The 18536-nt window shown below is 42.3% G+C and overlaps 1 protein-coding gene across 1 annotated transcript in view; it reads left to right on the forward strand.

The window, feature by feature from the left end:
• The window catches only part of PAPPA (pappalysin 1), a 326123-nt gene extending 307994 nt beyond the window's left edge, over nt 1-18129 (forward strand). The window contains exons 19-22 of the mRNA XM_066580837.1: nt 1164-1276; nt 11889-11960; nt 13438-13536; nt 17048-18129. Coding sequence (XP_066436934.1) covers nt 1164-1276; nt 11889-11960; nt 13438-13536; nt 17048-17152 — 389 coding nt within the window. The 3' untranslated portion in view covers nt 17153-18129. The remainder of the gene's footprint in view (nt 1-1163; nt 1277-11888; nt 11961-13437; nt 13537-17047) is intronic.
• Nucleotides 18130-18536: the final 407 nt, after the last annotated feature.

Here is an 18536-nt window from a genome sequence, read left to right on the forward strand (position 1 = left end):
CCTATATGGAGAAGAGAGGCCTTATGGACCCCCTAAGGCTCCTGGGCCCGGATGCAACCGCATCCCCTGCACCCTCTATAGTTACCCCCCTGGACGGAATGTTTTATATAATACAGTATGAGTATTACCAAAACATGAATGATAATGCATATCAAAGCAGATTTACTATTGAAAATGCACCAATTTTCTACTGCAAATTGCACCAGAAAATTGTCTTACGTGTTTGCACTACATTTATGACCAATTAGACCCTTGCAGACATTCCTCATGTCTGAAAAGGGGTGTGGCTTTGCGGAAAGGGGTTGTTTATTGTGAATAGAGGTGGGTGTGCCGATAGGATCCCGACCTTCTCTACCTCCATTCATTAATTTAATGACACTGTGTGCAAAAAAGTCAACAACATTTTGGCTCAAAAATTGTCATAGTCTAAGCCAACTAATAGGTAGGTGATATATAGCTACCGTAGATAGACATGTCTAAAGATGTGACTGATATATCATCCCATACGAGTCACTGTAATACATTTAGCACATTTTAAAGGCTCTCATACACAGTAGAGTTTAGGCGTCCAAACCCACCTGTGACTGCAGCTTAAAGGGGGCATATGAGCTTTTTTAACTGATGTCCTATCCTCTGGATAGATCAAAAGTAGTTGATGGACAGAGATCTGCTGCTCAGGACACTCGTCCATCAGCTGATTGTCCACACTGCTGTCAGTGTACTAGGACTGGATGTCGTCATCACTGGTGATCGCATCCAGTCCTGACCATGTGAGGAGCATGAAGTGGGATAGAAGAGCGGCACAACCATTGATTTTAATGGGAGTGAAGCTGGCGTTCCCACTCCTGCCTCTGATCAGTGATGACGTTGTCCGGCTCAGCTCATGAATGGGGGTCCCAAGTGACAGACCCCTGTCCACCAGCTATGGATGACCTATCACGAGGATAGATCATCACTTGAAAAAAGCCAAGATAACCCCTTTAACTCTCTAAACACATGGACATTCGGCCAAGTTAGAGGAAACAGCTGTTGAATGAACGAGCGTCCGTCCACTAATTGTTGAAGGTGTATAGGCTATGTGTGCACTATTAGACAGTGATAGTAAATCTTCCCCATTATATACTTAAAGAATGTTAATTGCGTATTTTTGTCTGTTTATAAAGGAGTCGAATGCAATGTCACTTGTTTGGATAATGAAAAGAAAGAAGTAGTCATAATGCCACCAAATGTGACAGAAAGAAACCTGCAGCACTGGATGAATCCAAAAAGAGTGCAGGTTAGTCATGAAGTCGTGGGACACTGTACAGCGGGATGGCGGGTTGATTGATAGATTGACTTTTTTTTTATACAATCTGACATCAGAAGGGTTAACATTTTTTTTTGTATTATGGCAGTTTTTCATGTTGAGAACATCATATTTTTATAGGACTATTCCCAGTATTACAGCCGTCCCTGGAATGTCCCTATCCCTTGTCCATTCCCTATAACACTTGTCATAAAGATAAGAACATTATGCACATTGGTTTGATTACAGATAAGGGTGAAACCTTGTAACAAGGGTATACTGTACCAAGTAAATGAACCCGCTCACCAGCAGGACGCACAGACTTGATCAGAACCAATTGCAAAAGACAGCAAGAAAATGATCCAGCATCCATAAAATCACGGCTTTATTGCAATATATTAAAAGCCCAACAGGAAGAACATGAAATGGTAGGACCATCTGACGCGTTTCAAGCTGTCACAGCAGCTCTTAGTCATAGCTGTCACAGCTTGAAACGCGTCAGATGTCACGCCATTATATGTGCTTTCTGTTGGGATTTTAATATGTCTCAATATAGCCGTGATTTCATGAATATTGGACCCTTTTCTTGCTGTCTCTTGTATCAAGGGTATTTTACATGGGGCGATTATCCACGGTTGCCAACAGGGCACTGAGCGAGAAACTCCTCACTTGTTGTAGTTGCTTGGTTTTTAGCAGAACGAAAAACCAAGCGACTATCAGGCCGTGTAAACAGGAGCACAGGAGTGATAGTCGGGCAGCAGTCCAAGGGAACAGTTGTGCCATGTAAAGGTTTAGTCTGAGATTGGGCATTTGGAGAGGGGGTCTAGGAAGAATACTTTGTTTTTGATTGTGGAAGAAAATACAGAAATGATCATTGATTCTAGGAAGAGGGTACAAGCATATTCTCAACTACTTCGGTGAAAATCAAGTAGAAGGGATATTACCTCTTAGGGATTACAGACGCCTGTAGTCTTACAACAATGTATGCTAAAGTCAAGAAGGACCAGCAGCGTATTTATTTTTTAAGAAATTTATGTTTTTGCGCTGATGTTTTGCAGAAAGTTTTTCAAGTGACTACTGAAGGCATTTTAACTAGAGATGAGTGAGTATACTTTACACATTACTCGAGCGAGTAGTGCCTTAGCCGAGTATCTCCCCGCTCGTCTCTAAAGATTCAGGGGCCGGCCGCGGGTGGGGAGCGGCGGGGGAGAGCGGGGAGGAACGGAGGGGAGATCTTTCTCTCCCACTCTCCCCCCCGCTTCCTGACGCAACTCACCTGTCACCCGCGCCGGTCCCCGAATCTTTAGAGACGAGTGTGGAGATACTCGGCTAAGGCACTACTCGCTCGAGTAATGTGCCTTAGCGAGTATATTCGTTCATCTCTCATTTTAACCTATTGTGACCAGACAGTTTAAAAATGCGCCAGATTTATCATCCAACAGGAGCCACTGTGATAAATTTTCCGCATTTTAAAACTGTGAAGCTCATAAGTGTATTTATTTACTTAAACCAGTGTTTCACACAATAGTCTAAGCAAACCCTGCCATTGGCTACGAGCGACAAATGTATTAAGAGGCGCAAGATGAAAAAGTTGTGCCAAGTTTAAAAATATACACAAGCTAGCAGCTGGAGAAGCTTTTAGCAATAAGCTATGCCAATTTTTGATGTAGACTAGGGCCATCCATTTTTTGGAATGCCCATGTGGTGTAAATGCCCAAACAGTAGCAGTTCCGACTGTGACTTTTGCACATGAGAACTCTAGCATCCAGGGCTTCTTAAATAGGCCTTGCACTGTAGCTAGTAGACAGAGTTAGTAACCTTGCCCCATTATGGGATTAAGGTGCGAATGTGTAGATTTAGAGGGGTTTTTTTTTTATCACTAATGGAATTGCTGATGTCAGTTTTCTGGCAGCTTGTATTCCCTTCCCCAGGTTCAGGATGTGACAAATGTATCAAATGTCAAACAATGTTGATTAATTTGTCCCCTTTTTGAATATGTCTAGAAGTGTGAAGTCACTTTGTGCGCCACCCATCAAATTGCAACAGATTTTGCAACTTTTTAAAAAGTCGCATGTCATAAATGTATCTAAAAACCTCACTTCACTCAAACCCCGTCTCAATATCTAGACACTTTTGAAAAGTAGAGTCAGGTGTAACAACTGTTCTATTAGAACAAACCAATTGAAAATCTGTCTGACTCGATTTGTAGCTAAAAAAAAGGGCAATTTACGCTGGAATTCTGCCCTAACACCAGTCATAAATATGTGCAAGAGAGTTTTTTTCATGCTGAAATGCATCTTTTAATCATCTACAGCATATGCAATTGCAGGTGCTTTCAGGTCTATTTATTAAGCTCTGGATGTCACAAACTGCCATTTTGGCACATACTCCCAAACTGTGGCTTTTCAGGCATTTCTTCGCTCCTCAACAGTTTTTCAAAAAGGGCCAAGCTCTAGGGATTAAGGCTGTGCGTGGCCCGTCATACTTACTATAATCTACGCCAGAAACCAGTGTAGAGTTATAGCAAAATCCTACTCCCGCTTCATGCATGCGCAAAAACTATAGTCCTATGTGCTAACTTGCCATGAATCCCACTTCATCCAGTAAAAAGGGGCATGGATCGAATCTGTCAGTGTACATCGAAGGTGTACATTTTTTTAATGTTCCTTTAACATCTCAGAATACATCAGGCTCAGAGATCATTTAACCTCTTAGCACCCCAGGATGTACATGTACTTCCTATGTGCATGGGGTTTGTACGGAGTGGGCTTGGGAGCTGAGCTCCCTCCATACACGGCTGATCTTATCTTTGATATCTGTTATCTGGGCGCAACAGCTGTGATCAGTATTCATGCTGATCGTGGATATTAACCCCTTACATGCCCAGATCGGCGATCTAAACTCTTGAACAGCACTCCTGTGATCAGATATTGCAAGGTGCCTTCTAGATGTTATGGCAGCTGGGAGCCTTCTGAAGGCCCCTGGAACTGTCATGTTGTTCTGCGTATTAAGACATGCCTGTGGTACATCTTAACAAGATGCCAGCAAAAATACCACATACTGCAATATTGCAGTATATGGCATAAATGGTGAAAATATCGCACACAAAATGAAGCGTTTATGTGCAAATATGTCTCTCTGAAGAAGCACTTAGGCTAATTTCACACGGGTGATCGCAAGAAAATCACAGAAAAATCGCATCTTTGAGCGCCAGCAATGCTTTTCTTTTTAGAATAATCTCGCATCACATCACTGCCGCCCGTGTTAAAATCGCACATTTTTTTAACGTGTAAGTCAATGGGACTTTCTAATGTTAAAAACGCATTGCATAAAAATCGCAAGTTCGTGCGATAAAAAGGAGGCTCCATAAGGAAACATGGAAGAAAAATTATCGCACATCGTAAAAGATGGAGCATGCCGTGATTTTTCGTTCTCTCAACATTGCATCAGTGAAAACATCGCAGATGGGAAGGAAACCATGGAAAATCATTGGTTTCATAATCTGCTTTTTCTACCGACTCGCCCAATTTTCTTGCCAAATTGAAGGTGCCCTAACATGGTTGCGATGCGTTTTTAACATTAGAAAGCCCTTTCTTGCGCGATTTAACATGGATGGCAGCGATACGATGCAAGATTATTTTTTTTTAAAAAGCATTACTGATACTCAAAAATCGCAGGAACAAAGATGCAATTTTGCCGCGATTTTCTCGCCGCAAAATCACGATCGCCCATGTGGATCTAGCCTTACTCTGTTGTCGGAAGCTAACTTGATTTTTACAAACCCCCTATAACGAAAAACAAAACAATTTCTAATTCTGCACGACGTCATGTCATTAAAATGTAACCTCACTAACGGGAGAACCTGAAGGCCTTTCTCAGCATTACAAATTTGATGAAATCCAACCAAAGATGTGTCTCAAAGTTCCTTTCTGTAACCTACTGAGGGATGACGTAGTGGCATATTTAGGAAATACAGAATTGTCAGAAGTCCCTGTGGCACCTGGCATAGTTCTAAATCTAATGATAGAATGAGATTGTTTTACAATGCTGATGTCACCCTGTAACAGGATCGGATGTCTATTACTTTCAGACATAGGACAGTTTGAGTGGCTGCATGAAAATAAATGAGGTGCAGCCTGCTGTGGCGCGGAGGGAATTATAATGCATCATAAGTTATCTGGAGACACCCTCTTCGCTGACCTTACTTGTTCTCATTTATTCTATTCACTTCCAAAGAATTAGTGATGTTGTGGTATGCCTGACTCATAAAGGGCATATCAGTTTCAGTGATTAAGTACCAAATATCATCTACTGCAGTATGTACAGTGAGACAGAAGAACTAAATAGACCCTCAATATGCCATATTTATATACAGATGCAGGGGAAAAAAAGTAAGTGAACCTTTGAAATGATTCTTCATTGATTACAAATAAATAGAGATGAGTGAACCGAACCTGTAGAACCCAAATTTGGGTCGAACTTTACTAAAAGTTTCGGGGAACTCGAACCTCAGTTTGAAGTTCATGAAACCCCCAAAAGTTAGACAGTATTGAAAACTGTCTAAGAGCCCTGAAACAACAGTAGTGGTCCTTCAATGGAGGTAGCTCAGTGGTTAGCACTGCTGGGCTCCCAGGTTCAAATCTCACCAAGGACAACTTCTCATGGGCTTTCAGTTTTTTTAAACCCCATACAGATGTTGTTCTAGGTTCAAATCTCACCAAAAACAACATATGAATTTAATGTATACAAGTAAGTGTGTATAACCCTGCGCCAAAAGTATATGCAAAGTAGCTGCAACCGTGAGTAGGCCACTACCCCAGCCTACCAGGATATATAAAATACAAAAGCAATAATAGGCAAAGGGTGCGCTAAACTTGAAAGGTGCGCCAAAAAAGAATAAGAACATGCCAATGTAGAAAGCACTCACCGAGCAAAGACTGGTGGAGGACGGGAGCAGGAGGCAATGAGGAAAAAAGTACAGAGCACACATGTGAGACGCAGCCACTTTGGGTGGTAGCACCTGCATACACATAACTGTCATTTCTCCCTGAGGAAGAGACCAGTGTTTAGATCTCGATATGCATCAGAGTTTTTTGGTCTTTTTTCAGTAGTGAGGATAGGTGACGTCACCCCTAAGTGAGCGGTAAGAAAGAATAGAGCTCATCCTTTATAGCGGGGACCCCACAGCCAGGCGATGATAGTAGATGGGGCCAAGACCAGAAAAATGCCAGCTTCATCGGATAACAAGGCAATTGTAAAAAAGAGGTTGGTGGGATTCTACGTCTAAAATCTTCATTTTCAGTGAAAAGACATAATGAAAGACAAGTTGTCAAGGATCTGGACGCGTTTCAGTTAGTCCTCAGCTGTTGAAAAAGACTGCATGACTAGCCAAAACGTGTCCAGATCCTTGGCAACTTGTCTTTCATTATGTCTTTTCTCTGAAAATAAAGAAGATTTCAGATGTTACCCCCAGCCCACAGTTTTTGTAGCCACTACTGGCCAGAGTGACTGCATCTCACATGTGTGCTTTTTTATTAAACTGCTGGTCATTGCCTCCTGCTCCCGTCCTCCACCTGCTTTTGCTCAACATATTGTCGTTCTGTTTTTGTGTAACATATGAATTTACTTTGATGAACAACATGCAGATGTTGTCCTCAGTCAGATTTGAACCTAGGACTCCAGCCCTGCAAGGCAACTGTGCTAACCGCTAAACCAACATCCTTCTACTTCCTGCAGGAGAAGAAGAAGAACAGGTTGAACATAATGTTTCAATGTTATCCTTGGTCAATCTTGAACCTAGGACTTTAGTGCTGAAAGGCACCAGTGCTAACCACTGAGCCACCACACTTCTTTTTCCTTTGCCCATCTTCCTCTTCTTGTTTCTTCATTTGGAGGCGGAGAAGAAGAAAAACAAGAGAAGCTCAGCTTTTCTCCTTCCCCTCCTCCAGGGGAAGAAGCAAGAAAAAGCCTGACTACACGTGACAAATGTATGAAGAGTGCAAACCTCGTAATATACTTGTGTCATCAGGTGGCTCTTCCATGTGGCTGATGAAAACGTACGCCAGCACTGAGCTGGCATAGGTTTTTGCTATAGTCTGGCGTAAATTATAGTAAATGGGATGGGCTGTGTGTGGCCTCACCCACTAAAGCTGGATCATGCCCACTCTTTAAAAAGCACTCTTGCCAATCTACAAATAATGAACTATCCTGAGGATGGGGCATCAATACTTTACAACTGGACACCCCCATTAGGGTATATTAAAATGTAGTGGAAATCCTGTGGATTTTCTACAGCGGAAAATTTTGCAGCATTTCTGCAAAAGAAACAGCCAAAATCTGCACCATCGGTGCAAATATTGACTCAAAATCCACTGGGGATATGCAGCTGATTCCAGCAGCTACATCGCTCCGCCTCACACGCAATTCTTCACACTGTCAGCGCACCCCCTCGCCCGCCACCCAGTGGCCTCTGCGTTTCCACTATGTGTGAATATACCCATAATATACCTGCAGATCGATATAAATATTAATGGTGGTCTAATGGTTAATATATCCCTGGTAATATATCTGCACTAGCACGGTAATAATAGAAGGTGCCCATATCTCTTTAGGGCTAGCAGCAGATGCCATCGTTGTCTCAATATCTAAGATACCCTTACTACTAATATAAATTCCTGCCAAATCTGTTGATAAAGTGAAGTTAATAGGATTGCATACGGTATAGATTGCACCGCACTCCATGAGTACTGCAGATATGATACTGAGTACAGTCATGAATTGTTTCCCACATGCTTGGTATAGACAGGCCATATCCGAAAGAGAAAAAAATCACAGATGCATTCCAGAAATTCTTAGAGGCTTACAGACTTTTATTAGCAATTCAAATGCAAGTTCAATGTTTGCAAGAAAAAGGGGGTTTGTCTGATGCTCATATGTAAACTGGGAGAGGAGGGAAATTCTCTTGCAGCACTGATGATGGATATACTCTTTACCTATCCATTAAAGTTCACGATGAGGGTTGGGAATGTCCTGAAAACTAGAGACAAGGAGACGCGCAATGAATAACGGTACTGAGGTGCTTAGATAACAGTCCCAGATACAGACCTCCATGGCAACCAGATGAAGTACAGATAGGAGTCAGAGCAGGTCTTAGGGGTGTGAGAGTTTTTGACTGCATTATTATGGAGGTGCCATGTGCAGTCCCACCAGTAACTTGCAGGACGCTGGCTGTCAGGGACAAGGATTGCTACCTTCTCCTCCGTGCTGCTATGTGTGGCTTGACTAGGAGGATACGGGGCCTTCAAAGACATCACAGTCAGGTCATCAAGGTCCTATGTCCATGCACCACTAGAGAGGTCCTCTCGCTCGCACCACCAGGGCTTTCCGGGGTTCAAAGATGGTACCTCTCCTGTTTGCAGCCGCCTTTAGTCCCTTTTACATGTGATGATTATCATACAATTCACTTGTTGGATCGAGTGGTTTGCAAGATGATTGTGCAGTGTGAACACTTGCAGTAAAAGACCGATCAGCGGTAAATCCCTGATCGGATCTTTCATGCAGACCATAAAATCATTGTTGGTCTGCTAGAGGTACGTGGCTGATATATCATTACTGAGGGAGCGATGTAACTGGTATTGGGTGTATACACACGTATAAGAAGAGAATAGAGAGAGAAGAGAGCACGTGTTTTTTGCAGGACAAGTTGTATTTTTTAATAGCACCATTTAATGTACCATATAATGTGCTAAAAAATGTTAAAATTCTTGAAAGTGGAATGAAAGGAAAAAACTACAACATTGCCATCTTTAGGGCTTATTCACACATCCGTATATCGGCCGGGTTTTCACGCCCGGCCGATATACGTTGTCCCTTTCTGCAGGTGGAGGAGGTGGACCAGACCAGGAGCAGTGCACTGATCTCCCGCCACCTCTGCGCCCCTCCCCACTATTTGCAATGGAAGGGGTGGGTCGGGGCAGAGCTTAGCTCCTTCCCCATTCTGGCCTCCCGTTGCCAACAGTGGTGAGGGGCAGAGAGGGGGCAGGAGCCCAGTGCTCTGCGCCGGGCCTGCCTCCTCCACCTGCAGAAAGGGTCACTGTATATCGACCGGGGCGTGAAAACCTGGTCGATATCCGGACGTATAAATAAGCCCTTAATGAGTTCTTGTTTCTACGGTATTCACAATGCAGCAAAAATGACCTGATAACTTTTTTCTCATAGCAGGGAGATAGAGAAGACCTATGAGGGATTTCCCTATAGCAAGGGAGAGAGAGCAGAGCTATGGGAGATTAACCCAAAGCCCTACTCCATCTCTCCCTGCTATGGGAAAATCCCCTATAAGTCCGCTCCATCTCTTTCTGCTCTAGGGAAATCCCGAAGTTCTACGGGGCTTCTTCTCTCTCTTCTCCTGGAGCAGCTGCACTTCTCCAAGCACAGCTGCTCCAGAGAATGAGCGAATTTCAGACGCATGAAGATCGGCTCTTCTGCGCTTAGAAATGTTGCACGGTCACGCGATCTGCGGCATGCAATTTTTTTGTGTGACTATTAACCTGCTAAAAAAAAATCGCTCATCTATCTGAGCTCTTTTTATTGTAAATATGAGAAAAGGTGTTTTTTTTTACTTTTAATATCCTTTTTTCATAATACTACAAAACCTCTTTTCACTAACTTTTTTTTGTTTTTTATTCTCTATATTGACTTTAAACAGCAATTGTTTGATCGCTTATACCATAAACTACAATAATTCAGTATTGCAGTATGTGGTATTATTCAGATATTCTATTAGGACAGGCAACAGGCCTGTCCAAATAGACAGAAATACATGGCAGTCTTAGAGGCCTTTAGAAGGCCCCAAGCTGCCATGATACGCAGATGGCACCTCCCGATCTTATCATACTCAACATATTAAATATACATATATATGTTTAAAGCATACTTTTTTACTCAATGGCACAAGGATGTACCGTTATGGTATCATGAGAAATTGGAGTCCTTACCAAAATCCAAACTAAGAAAAGGGTGGAAACATCTGTAATTTCTTCATGCTCTCATTTGTATTGAGATCTAAGAATTTAGTACAATACCCTAAAGGGGTTTAACCCTTTCCAATCCAATTTGTATCCTGGTTTTCCTAGGGGGCTTACTCTTTTTCTGCTGTTATACAACGGCGCTATCTGCTGGCTAAAGCCAGTACTGCATGAAGTGACACATTGGATAGGCTCTGACAGCAGAGAGGCTGGCAATATACAGTAAGAGAACCCTGACAGACGTCTTCCAAAATTGGAGCTGTACAGCTTTAAATCATAATGTCTTTAGATATCAGACAGTGGATTGGAAAGGGTTAAAGAAAAGCCTTCAATGTGCATCCCCTGAAATTCCCTTTAACTAGGTATAGAATAGTTCCCAGTTATATTTAACATACAGATGTCATCAGGCTCTTTCAGTTAATTCAGACTACTCTATTTCATCTAGACTTGCTTCTTTATATATGGGTTATCCTTCACAAAGGATTTTCATCACCTATTCACAGGATAAGTGATAAATGGCAGACCACTGGGGACCCCACTGCTGGGATCTCAACTGATCACTAGAATGTCCCCATTCCTCCTCACTGCATGATCCCAGTGAGTAGGTGTTTGAATGGAGCAGTGATCATGCATGAATACCACAGTTTATTCAATCTCTAGTAGGCCAATGTAGACAACTGGGAATTTTACTTGGTGTATCCTCAGTCATGGGGAACAGGGCGCTTAGGATCTCCATTCTGTTTGGTGGGGAACCCAGCAATTAGATGTTTAACACTTAAACTATGTATAAATTATAAAAATGTCCTGTGTGGAACCATTTTACAATTACTCTCCTCTGGTTCTCCATAAAGAGGAGAAGTGTGTCAGACTACTATACCCTTCCCAACCTCACTCTACCTAAACACACTGGAACTCACAATGCCTCTGGCTTCCTAGAATGGTAGGTAAAGTCCCCTGGTACAAGCACCGAGTCATGACTGACTCCTAGGGTGATGTCACATCATAACGTGACGGACTGTTTTTGTGAGGTGGTTTGCCATTGCCTTCCCCAGTCATCTTTTACCCCTCAGCAAGCTAGGTACTCATTGTACCGACTTTGGAACGATGAGTCTACCTTGAGCCACCTCCCTGAACCACGCGGGGATTGTACCCACAACCTTTAGGTCGTGAACGAGAGCTTTTCTGCTGCCCCTTTGCGCCACATGAGGAGATGTCAGTAAACTTTATGTGAGTGTTTAGGAAAGGAAGGAGGAGGCAACCCAGATAAGTTTGGGAGATGCCCATCAGATAAATAAAAAGTCCAATGAATTTCATCTCTGTCCTACATCTTATGATACGATTAGTATATACTGCTAGAATCGGGTTACAGACTCCCTTTAAGATCTGGGCTGTACACACTTATGGAGGTAAGTGGTTGGTCATTATAAATGTCATTACTCATAGTATGTAGCCTAATTGTTTGAAGTGGTTTTGGAATTGGCTCTACATCTGCTATAAGTAACGTAGTACTAATGGAAGCACTATTTATTAGCACTACTGTAACTTACATATGGTTATAATATAAATGTTATTTCTTATAGAACATTATTTGTACCGGAAGAAAGCAATGGTATCCACTCCCAGAAGAACTTCACTGTATCAAGAAGTGTGAGGTAAGTTGGCATTGGTTGTTCTTTATATGTATTGGAAATAATATAGATAAAAGCTAGCGTAGAGTGAACTTGTGCTTGTGTGGGCTTCCTCCCACACTCTAAATACATACTAATAGTAGAATATATAGATGGTGAGTCACAATGGGGACAGAAAATATCAAGTGATGTAAAGCACTGCGTAATACGTATGTGCTATATAAATAAAGGTGATAAACATTATTTTTGAAGAAGAAACCAATGCAAACACAGGGAGAACATACAATCTCCATTCAGATGTTGTCCTTGGTCAAATTTGAACCAAGGGCCCAGTGCTGCAAGGCAACAACACTAATCATTGGGCCACCATGCTTCTTCCTCAAGATCACGAGGGGAAGGAAGAAGCATGATGACTCAGTACTTAGCATTGTTGCCTTGTAGTGCTGAGCTTCTAGGTTCACATTTGACCAAGGACTACATCTCCATGGAGTTTATATGTTCTCCCTATGTTTGTGCGTGTTTCTTCTTCATCATAATAGAGGAGGAGGAAGGATTTTAGTGGGTTTGACCCAAAACAGGGTTCAACTGTTTCGGTTCACTCAACACTGATAAAAGCTGCCATAATTATGTACAGAATACTCTGAAACCTCAGAATATACTCAAGCACAGTAGATTAGTTGCAGACATTTTGAAGAATGAAACCAGCTCCATGGTTGAACTAGATGGACGTTTGTCTTTTTTCAGCTACTGTGTTTCCCTGAAAATAGGTCCTACCCCGATAGTATGACCTACTGGGTTTTCGGAGGAGGCTTGAAATATAAGGCCTCCCCTGAAAATAGAACCTATCTCAGGTGCCCTAAAAATAAATAAAATCAATACTCACCTGGTCCCCGGCATCCTGATAGTCTCCGGCGGCGCTGCGGCAAATGGCTGAGTCCTCCCCGTCTGCCTGCTCAGCTTCTGCTGGTGACAGGGATTTAAATACCCCGCCTCCAGCAGAGCAAGCCCTGTGATTGGCTAATCCCTGTGCCATCTGCCAATCACAGCCAGCGCTTGATGAGCCAATCCCAGCCATTCAGTGGATGACACCACTGAATGTCTGTGATTGGCTCATCGAGCACCGGCTGTGATTGGCTGCTGGTGCTAAGATTAGCCAATCACAGTGCTTGCTTTGCTGGAGGTGGGGTATTCAAAGCCCCGTTGCCAGAAAGAAGTTGAGCAGGCAGACAGGGAGGACACTTGCCTCAGCGCCGCGGGAGACCATAGGGACGCTGCGGATCAGGTAAGTATAAGCCCCCCCCCCCCGAAAATAAGACACTGTGACCCTTTTGGGGCAAAAAATAATATAAGACAGTGTCTTATTTTCAGGGGAACACAGTATATATAACTATGTATAACAAAAGAAAACTCCCCCTAACTTAAATAATGGACAAAGTAAAATATGAGCAAGAGAATATAAGCAACACAGTCAACTCCAACTCTTTCTGTTTTTATATTACAGCGATATATTGGAGACAATTATTGTGATGGGGGAAACAACTGGGCTTTTTGCGACTACGATGGAGGGGATTGCTGTACCTCCACGGTTAAAACGAAAACGGTAAGATCAGACTTTTTCAACTTATTTAGAATACGTTATCGTCATGTATAGATCCTGTACACTTTATAAATTCTAACATTCAAAACACATTTTGAGGGAAACATGTCTAACGTTAATGATATTAAAGGGATTGTTCATATTTCCTATTAAGCCATAGGAACAACATAGACTGGGATCACTCATATGAGGCCCCCATGTAAGTCCCAGTGTAAGGATCATTTTCCCAGTGAGAGTCCTTGAAGTGATTAGTAATCTTCCATGTGCGCCATCCCTCGCGAAGAACCTTCTGCAAGTGTCCTATGATAAGCTTCACATCGGAGAGATGTTTCCTCACTCCATTCTTTATTTTCACATTGTGCAACCCTCCTACATTGCCTCTAATTGTAATTTTATGTATCTCACTAACTAGAAGAAAACATTTCTGAACGTCTATCGGATTCCTGCCAGTTGGCACCGTTATAAAGCACCTGCATCTGTAACCATTCTCTCAGCTCCCAGGCAGCTCAGAGCTGCTTCTTTCATTGGAAGAGGACAGATTAAAGTATGGTCATTTTTACTTGGACCAAATATCAGTGTTTACTACCAGCACTGCATGTTTTTTATTAAACTTCTTTCTGTAAGGGCGTATCTGCTGGAGTGTTCTTGTTTGCAAAGGGATTCCTTATAGACAAAGATAAATGAGAAACAGAATGCCGTCTTCTGTTCCAGAAATTTCAGTTTTTCAAGACCACACAGTAATCTACAGATTTCTACTGAGGAACGTGCTAAAGTGCATAGTAGTGATGTCTTCTAGCCTCACAAGATGTGCTCATCGATGTCAGGAATGCGTGATGGAAGTGAAATAAGTTTTCTCTAAAGGGTCGGGGGAGATTACATTGATATCTATAAGTCGAGAAGATAGATGAAGCCATTTAAGTTAGAATTGTGAATCGAAAGTGACTTCAAAACCCACAAAAATTGGGTCATTTTTGGGCAATCTGGAAAATAACTTTTAATGAAGACACAATGGCAGAATTCAGAAACTGAGTTTTGCATTGGGTTGACAGTGAGATTCCTTTAGGACCTGATACTTGCTGGAACCTCAGGTATTTTGGGTTATCGTATAGTCATAGAAGAATATATGTAGTTCTTATTTTTAAGGGCTGAGAGCACTGCTAGACAGGACCTGTTGTGTCCTCTTATTAGGTGGTTCGGCTGCATAGCTTTGCAGCCTTGGCCCCACTGACTCACTATAACGCTTCTTCTTTGTACATCCCCCCCAAATTAGTTACCGCTCCCAGTGCTTGAAATCAGTCAAGTGGGTAGTCTCCTTCGCTCATTGTCAATGGATGATGTCAGGTTTCCTCCACCCACTGATATCATTCGTTGACAGTGAGCAGAAGAGACTGCCCAGTTGACTGATTACAAGTGCCAGGAGCCATAATTAATGAAGTTTGGTGCAGGGGAATGAGAGGGTGCACCAAGAAAAGAAGACTGATCCGAAGATATGACAGATGCTCTTTAAGACAGATTTGTGAATTTTTGTATTTTACTTTTGAATTCTGTAGCTCCAATGTTGTGATTTCATGCCATTCTTTAGCCGTGAGTCTGACAAGAGTGAGTTTTTTGTGTACATTGTTTCATTCATTTGAACCAGTCCATTATGATGCTTACTAACAAAGATCAATGGCTTATAGATAGTAAATATTTTTTGTTAAGATTATGATCCATCTCTGGAAGATAAACATTTTATATCTCCATTGGAATTATCTAGGTATAACTTATAGAGCTTCATTTTGGCCACTGAACCTCGATGTTCCCTATCTTAAGTTGTATTACCCCAGCTAAATATAGTCATTGTCCAGTTCCTTCAAGACTCAACCAGATCCTTAACCCCGGCATTACTCTGTGATATCAGTTTTCATCCATTTTACTAAACTAGACCATCATAAATTACTTGCCTCTTGGTGAGCCATATTATTAACACCCCTTCTTTATGCGGCATATGTGAAAAATGTGGTGTCAAACAACTGTAGTCATGTTTAATAAGTATTAGCATCTTAAAGGGGTTTTCTGGAACTAAAATATTGATGACCGATCCTCAGGATGGGTCATCAATAGGAGGTTAGCAACCTCTGCAAATAGCTGATTGAAGAGGACAAGCACTGCAGCCTCTTCTTGGGCTGACATCATGTTTAGCAGTCACATGACCTTAATCATATTTATGTGAATAGGATTGAGGTGGAATACCAGGTACAGCCACTGAAACTGTGCTGTGCCTGGTGTACGGTAAAGAAGCCACATCACTCACCCAAATACTGTGGCCTCTTCAAACAGTTAATCGGTAGAGGTTAGGGGAGCCATCTCTCCACCAATATGATATTGATGACCTATCCTTTAGTCCCAGAAACCCCCTGTAAGCATTTATGATTTATCCTTAGAATAAGCCATACAGCACATGCCTAATAGGTGCGTATCCCACCCTGCGGGAAAACAGATATCCCTTTATTCCCAGTTCACTGATTCCCGGCTGGCTCAGTCTCTAGAGAGTTCTTTGGAGCAGTGGCCATGCTTGCAAGCAACTTTCTTTATTAGAGTCTTTTGGAACTATGAAAAGAGCAGAGCATGCAGATGTGGATATGCCATAAATGTTTTATGGGCTATTCCCATTCTGGGAACCCCATTCCAATGGATTGCAAATGCGAAAATAAAGTACTCATCAATTACAACATCATTGCAGTTGTTTACTGCTCGCTGCAAGGGAAACCAACCAGCTCCACTATGGAGTGAAGATGGCCAACCGGCTTTTGCGCACTGCTCAGAAGCCCTTCTATGCAAAGAAACAGCAGAGCGCAAAGGCCGGGCCAAGATCTATTGGGTATGCTCTCCAAAGATCCTGGCCACCCAGAAGATCATTGCATACCGAGTTAGAAGTGTGCAAACGCCGGTCATCTACACTCCATAGTGGAGGTGGTCGGTTTCCTTACCAAGGAGCAGCAAACAACTGCAATGAAGACTAAGGCCTGCTGCACACAACCAGGTCGGATTCCACATGTGGGAGCCTGAAGCAGAATCCGACCCTGTGCCTGGCCGGCGTCCCCATGTACCTGTCATTTCTTCTTCTGCTCTGTACTGCACATGGTCCACAAGGATCGCCGTCGGACATGCACAGTACAGATTGTTTTTTAAACCACTGCTTTTTAATGTCAATTGCGGAAGGGCCGCGAGTTGGACGGCTTCCATTGACTTCACTGGAAGCCGTCCATGCGGAGCCCACACAAAAATAAACCGTGCAGCCGGCCTGAGGCTTTGCATGCAAACAGAGCATGTTTTAAACCCATATGTAGTTGGTGAGTACTTTATTTCTGCATTTGCATTAAATTGGAATGGCATTCCTGCGATGGGAATACCCCTTTAATATGGATACAACTAAATGCTGTGTAAGCTCTAACATCATATTTCTCACAGTAGTCATTCCTATCAATATAACAGTTCCACTGCACCTAACTTTCCTGCCTCATGTTCTCTACAGGTAGTTCCATTTCCAGCAGGCTGTGATATACGGGAGAAGTGCGCATGCCTGGATCCCAATGCAAGGGAAAACAATCCGAATACTCAAAGTCCAAGATACGGATAGCATTCTGTACAGTTCGCATGACCACAACTGATGGCAGACTGGAAAAACACATCACATTCCCTCTCTTCTTTTTATAATAGCTGCTGAACTGGATCGCATTTGTCCATAAGAAACCATTCTAGACTGACCAGTCTGACATTTTTTCTATAGAAATGAAGATCTGCGATAGATGCATTATGATTCGAATGCCATAAGGAACAAACACAGAATTCCTTCAAGTGTCACTCTGTGGTATGGCCAGAAGAAGACAAAATACAAGCCATAAACACATAGATTTTTTTTTCAGCCGGTTAGACTGAACATTTCGGTCCTCCTTTTCCCATGCAGATGGTAGACTGTGAAGACTTCAAGGTGAAACAGGAGTGACAGATGAAGTTAGAAGATGATGTTTAGGTTTGCAGTTGATGCAAGCTTTAGTGTTTCTTTCTCCATCAAACCTCGAGCTGTGCACTTTTCCTGTTGGAAGGTCTGTTAGGGATGACATCTAACTGCCTTATAACAGACATACATCATTTACCCCAATGCCACCAAAACCCAACACTTAGTTGTTTGAGCAGAACTGTTGCTGCTATTCCTGCTGCTATGTCCCATACAGCCATTCTCCTTACTGTGTCAGGTCAAGTTGAAATCAACCGAAACAACCAGTCTGCCTTAAATCTCGTTTTTTAGCCTGCCATGACACCCTCAGGCCTCGTCCTTACAAAAACAAATTACAGGGACCAAACTTATCAGCTACTTTGAGATGTGTTAGAACCTCCTGGTAATGTCTACCATGACGTTTCGAGACCTGAGATGTTTGTAGTTGTTGTAGAGTCGATCCTAGATTGCATTCAGTGGAGTCTTCTAACAGCTGCTGATTTAATATACTTTTATATGGTATTTTAGATGGTCTGTAAACTTAAGTGGGTTTTTATCAGTATTATGTTTAGATTGAGTCCATGAAGACTTTACTCATGGATTTCCTATGTTTAGAGAACACTGCCCTTACTCATTTCTTTGAGTTTTTTTGGTTTGTTTTTTTTATTATTTTATTTCACCATTGTATCGTTCTATACTGTTCTATTTGTTAATAACATGTGCTAGCTATTATCATTTTAAGTCAATACATTTGCTTTGTGAAATATAAAAAACATGTACATCGGGGGCTCATAATTCTCGAGAAAAACCAGTGGTGGATTAGGCTGGGATTAGAACCATGTATTTTGTTTCTTTATTTTCTTTTTTTGGGTATGTTTTATAATAGCCTGAAATAGTATTGGAGGGCCAGTCTAGCATTGATGATGCTTACTGTATGCTGCTGAGAAGTCTCCGTTGAGTTGGGGTACACATCATTTCGTAGCTGCTGCTGAAAGTTGAGCGTCCGTTTGTTAAAGCACTGTGCAGG

The sequence above is a fragment of the Eleutherodactylus coqui genome, chromosome 10 (genome assembly GCF_035609145.1).
Source record: "Eleutherodactylus coqui strain aEleCoq1 chromosome 10, aEleCoq1.hap1, whole genome shotgun sequence".
NCBI lineage: Eukaryota > Metazoa > Chordata > Amphibia > Anura > Eleutherodactylidae > Eleutherodactylus > Eleutherodactylus coqui.